Below are 4,666 nucleotides of genomic sequence, written 5' to 3' on the forward strand. Positions count from 1 at the left end.
TTTTTCTTTCACCATAACAATTTTAGTCATAAAAAATACAATTGAATAAGTTTTCCATATTTTGCAAAAATAATATAACAAAACCTTGGTCATAAAAACAGCCTATCATTAAAATTTCAACAGAAAATATTTGGAGTCATCCTTTCTTGTTTCTAATGTTTCTATGTTACATATATTTAACTGAGGATCCTGGCAGAAGAGCCGGCCGGTCGTCCTCACCGCAGTCTCCGATGCTGAAGCTGTCGGCCAGCCCGCTGATGAACGCCTCGCCGCCCCAGGCCGACACATTGATGAAGAACTCTGCAGAGTCTCTTATGGTGAAGCCAAAGGTGAATCGTTCAATCTCAATATCTGTAATCAGAGGAGAAACAGATTTGATTTGTGCACTAGGTTTTTAAATAATACAGGGATGACCAGCAGAGGGCGCTGGTGTTCAACACAGCCAGGTTAAAAGCAGGTTAGGCTTAAGAGGTGAAAAAGAGAGACTTGTACTGACTTTTTCTATCGGGGAAACTTCTCACATCCGTTTTTCCAATGATGACCCCAAAGACTTTCTGGAAAACATTATCATAAAGAAACAGAAAGCGACAAAATCTGTGGGAATTTAAATAATTCAGCCCAAATTACTCAATAAGTACATGTCTGAAAGTACACAGCGTTCAAAACCATAAGGTAACGTCCCAGCCAAATAACCACGGAAGTTTATTCTGGGAAATCCGCAGTAATAATATAAGCTGTGAACTCACAGCATGGGAGAGGTTGGGGTGAAGCTCGGAGATGGAAATGTAGCTCTGAGAAGCCATTTGATGCGCACTTTATGGAAAAACACGAATAGGATAAAGCACACAAAATAAAAATACGTATTTTACGCATTTATTTTTGTAAAAGATTTGAAATCAATTTGAATCAAATGTTAGCTTTAGCTAAAAGAAACGTTTACCGTAGCTAAAGCTATTCTAACGCTGCCTAAACAAAAACATTCATAAATTATTTTCAGCTAACTTTAGTCAAAGACTACTATTAATATTAAACAATGTTGTTTAATATTAACCCGTGTATTATAAATCGCTGTCTTTCACCTGCCCACGTCGTTTTATCACGAAAGGTTTTGTTTGACTTTTCGCGCCGCTGCAAACATCGGCGCACGCGACTGAACACAGATGCTGCCTTCAATGTTGTCGGAAACAAGAGCATCATAGTTGTTTGTTCTAAAGGAGGCGTTTAATTAATAATCTGCTGATATTATTATGAATGTAAAACTGATTCATTTTCTTGTAATACAAAAATTTCACACACTTCTGACTAACAGAGGTGTGAGGATTTGGTTTTTCTGTGTGTCAGTTTAGTTCCTGTGTTGTGTCGTCCGGTCTGCCCTGATTGCTCCAGCTGTGTCTCGGGTTCCCTGAGTACCTCTTGTGTGTTTAATCCCACCTGTATCCGTGTTTCCCCGTCGGATCCTTGTCTTTGCTCTCTTACGTTGAGTCCATCCACCCGTCCATTCTCTGTACACCCTTGTCCCTCCTGCAGTCGGAGGTGCTGGTGCCTTTCTCCAGCTGGGCAGGTCACAGCTTACGTTGAGTTGTTGTCTACCAGTGTTTGAGTTTTAGTTTTATTGCTCACCTGTGCTGCCTGGACTTTTGTTCTCTCTGAAGATCCTCATTAAATCCTCAAAACTCAGTTGCTGCCTCACATCTTTGCTTTTGGATCAGAACCTCAACAACCAGAATCATGACAACAGATGACGTCTGTTCCGCTAAAGAGTGGAGAAGGGTTTATGCTTTAAGCATGAAAGTCTTTGACATGTCAAAGAGGTTTTTGGTCAGAAAAAAAATGCAGATTATCTAATTTTTAAGTCAGAGGATCCAAAAGGTGGGGTTGGGGCCTCATTGTGGGGCGTGAGATACCAAGAGCAAGATCTTAAAATAGTTCCTTTAAACTGTGTAAATAAAGCAGGAATAAAGATGTTTAATAAAAGTATTTTTGATGATTTTTGCATATCATTTTAAAGGCAGTGAGGGCTGCTTGGTGAAGCAGTCGGTTGTTCTGCTGCCTTGCAGACAGAAGGTTCTCGGTTTGAATCCCAGCCTGGGGACTCTGTATGGAGTTTGCATGTTCTCCCTGCATGTGATGTGTGGGTCCAGTTTTTACTTCCACACTCCTATATTATGCGATGGATGGATGAATGATTAAATAATGAAACAGTCGTTGATGGTTGACTTCTTATCACCACTAATCACTGATGTGTGTGTTCTTCAGTTTGCTAAAGGCTCACACCATGGGTCAAAAACTAAACTTTTGTAAATACAGCTGGATACAAAAAAGATCTTAAAGTTACTATGCATCGGTTTTTCAGTCATAAATCTTAAAATAAAAACATAAACCTGGTTTCTTATCAGTGTTAATACATTAGAGATGCAAAAGAAAGTCTCCATGCAGCAGTGATCACCGCCACAAACATTTATCAATAGCTCAACTTTACAATTAATTCCTGATCAGTTTGATGCTGGAATTGGTGTCCAGATTGGACTAAAACTTTATTCATGTGATTAATAATAAATGATCATAAACGGTGATGCAGATTTTGATCCTTTTCTTGGTTAACAGAACATCCTGTGTGAAATCTGGGAGCAGATGTGAACTCATAGAAACATTAAAACAGCTTTGAGCTCAGGTCGTATGAAGGTGATCTGGGACGTTTGGTTGGCTGTTTCGGTCTGGATCTGCCGGTAAATCTGGAGTGATGAGGGATCAGAGCTGATGACGGATGTTCCCTCTGTTCCGTTTCACTTTCTGTTCTCACGCTTTAAAACAACGGAGCTTTTGTTCAAAGCCCGACAGGTTTCAGTTCTTTAATGACCTTATGAATCCAATCTGCATTATTTTATATAATCCGACTAATAAAACGTACTGTCCCGTGCACAGTGAGCAATATCCTGGCATGGGCGCCTCCTCAGCCATATAGCTTTAGCAGCCGCTTTATTGGCTTCCCTGACCTGGAAGAAGTCCAACCCAGAGGCTGCTGTAATTTCCCTGCCACCTGTGTGCCGCCTGCCGCTGCAGCCTGCGTCCAGCATGGAGGCAGAGGAAACGCTGAATGCATTTAATGACGTGCTGCTGAACGCAGGCAGCGGCATGACGTCAGTTCCCGCCATGGAGGACGGCTGTCCTGTTCACACTGCGGCCGGTTTCTGACCTGCTGTTGGATGATTTGACCGTCTTGTTTGGTGACTTCAGCTCTGTGGCATCTTGGCAGGCAAGAAACATGACATTTTAGGACATGAAGAGCAAATATTCTGACATTTTCCAGTGTTTATGCAGACATTTACTCTTTATTGTTCAACAGAGACTGTCTCCTAATCCTAATCAGGACAGTTACAGCATATTTCCAGATTAGATATATTTGAACATTTTAATCCAGACAACTTTTCTATTTCAGATATTTTGAGTTAATATGACACGTGGAGTAATTATTCTAGTCAAAATGTCCCAGATTTAATTAGCATTTGGAAATTTCAATGAAAAATGTTCCATTTTCATTTTGCTAGTGGGTCGACGGCAGAAGTTCTGATCAGTACCAAACAAACAAACTGCAGAAATTTAATCATCCACGAAAAATCAAAATGTACCTGAGTCTAGTCCAGGGGTGGGCAGCTCCAGTCCTGGAGGGATTCCTGCTACGTAGATGTGTCTCTACTTCAACACACCCGAGTCAAATACTGAGGTCGTTAGCAGAACCTGATGCAGTGAGGAGGAGATTCAGCTGCTGGATCCAGGTGTGTTGGACAGGGAGACGTCTAAGAGCTGCAGGACCAGACTGCCCACCCCTGGCCTAGTCAAAGCTCTGAAATGTAATTACAGATAGTCAGACAAAACCGATTTTATGTTAAAACGACTTGCCATAGCTGTGGGCAGAAAGTAGCAGTCAGTATTCCAACTAATCTGAAGAAGCCTCTGACTGAAGACACTGCTGGGTAAACACCTGATGTAGAGGATGATGACTTTTATCAGGAACCAGAACCAGAACCTGAACAGAACCAGAACCAGAACAGAACCAGAACCTGAACAGAACCAGAACCAGAACTTGAACATGAACAGAATCAGAACCAGAACAGAACCAGAACCAGAACCAGAACCTGAACATGACCATGAACAGAATCAGAACCTGAACAGAACCAGAACCAGAACCTGAACAGAACCAGAACCTGAACAGAACCAGAACCTGAACAGAACCAGAACCTGTGGCTGGACTCTTCCACACTGAAAGCTGCTCTGTAAATCTTTCCGTTGCACCGGCGGCTCAGGCTGTGTGTCTTTTCCTCGGCGTTTTGCTGCGTCGGTTTTGTGCTGCAGTCCAACAGGTTCAGGGTAAAAATGCTGCTTCATGCTGTTCTCACACTTTCTGTCCGTTCCTCATTTTTACTGGGAAAGAGCCGCAGATGGATATTTTTATATTTTCAGGTGAGAGGATCCAGAGTTGATTTAGTAAAAGTTACAAAAAAAGAAGTAAAAATAAATACTATTGAATTAACCAATAATTTACCAAAAACTAAATATGTTGAAGCCAAGTAGACATCTACTGTCCTTACAGGCATACGAACACATACATTTATATGTAAATATGCATATAGACTCACACATACAGCTACCTAACAGTATTAACTTTAAT

The 4,666-nt window shown here is 41.3% G+C and overlaps 1 protein-coding gene and 1 long non-coding RNA gene across 3 annotated transcripts in view; both read right to left on the reverse strand.

Moving 5' to 3' along the window:
- Positions 1-1,171, reverse strand: part of meiob (meiosis specific with OB-fold) — a 7,943-nt gene extending 6,772 nt beyond the window's left edge. The window contains exons 1-4 of one of the 2 annotated variants that reach the window (XM_015026076.1): positions 1,080-1,171; positions 747-813; positions 497-554; positions 220-351 (exon numbers count right to left, since the gene is read on the reverse strand). In XM_015026076.1, the coding sequence (XP_014881562.1) occupies positions 220-351; positions 497-554; positions 747-803 (247 nt within the window). In that variant the 5' untranslated portion in view covers positions 804-813; positions 1,080-1,171. Of the gene's footprint in view, positions 1-219; positions 352-496; positions 555-746; positions 814-1,051 lie in introns of both variants that reach the window. The other variant, XM_015026075.1, reaches the window with a different exon arrangement.
- A 1,333-nt stretch (positions 1,172-2,504) lies between these two features.
- On the reverse strand, positions 2,505-3,841 carry LOC106942738 (uncharacterized). The gene is made up of 2 exons (XR_001423708.1): positions 3,627-3,841; positions 2,505-3,245 (listed from the first exon to the last, which is right to left on the reverse strand). It is a non-coding gene; the product is annotated as an uncharacterized LOC106942738 (long non-coding RNA).
- Between the last annotated feature and the right edge of the window lie 825 nt (positions 3,842-4,666).

The sequence above is a fragment of the Poecilia latipinna genome, unplaced genomic scaffold, assembly GCF_001443285.1.
Source record: "Poecilia latipinna isolate Pla-1442-1.1 unplaced genomic scaffold, P_latipinna-1.0 Scaffold4512, whole genome shotgun sequence".
NCBI lineage: Eukaryota > Metazoa > Chordata > Actinopteri > Cyprinodontiformes > Poeciliidae > Poecilia > Poecilia latipinna.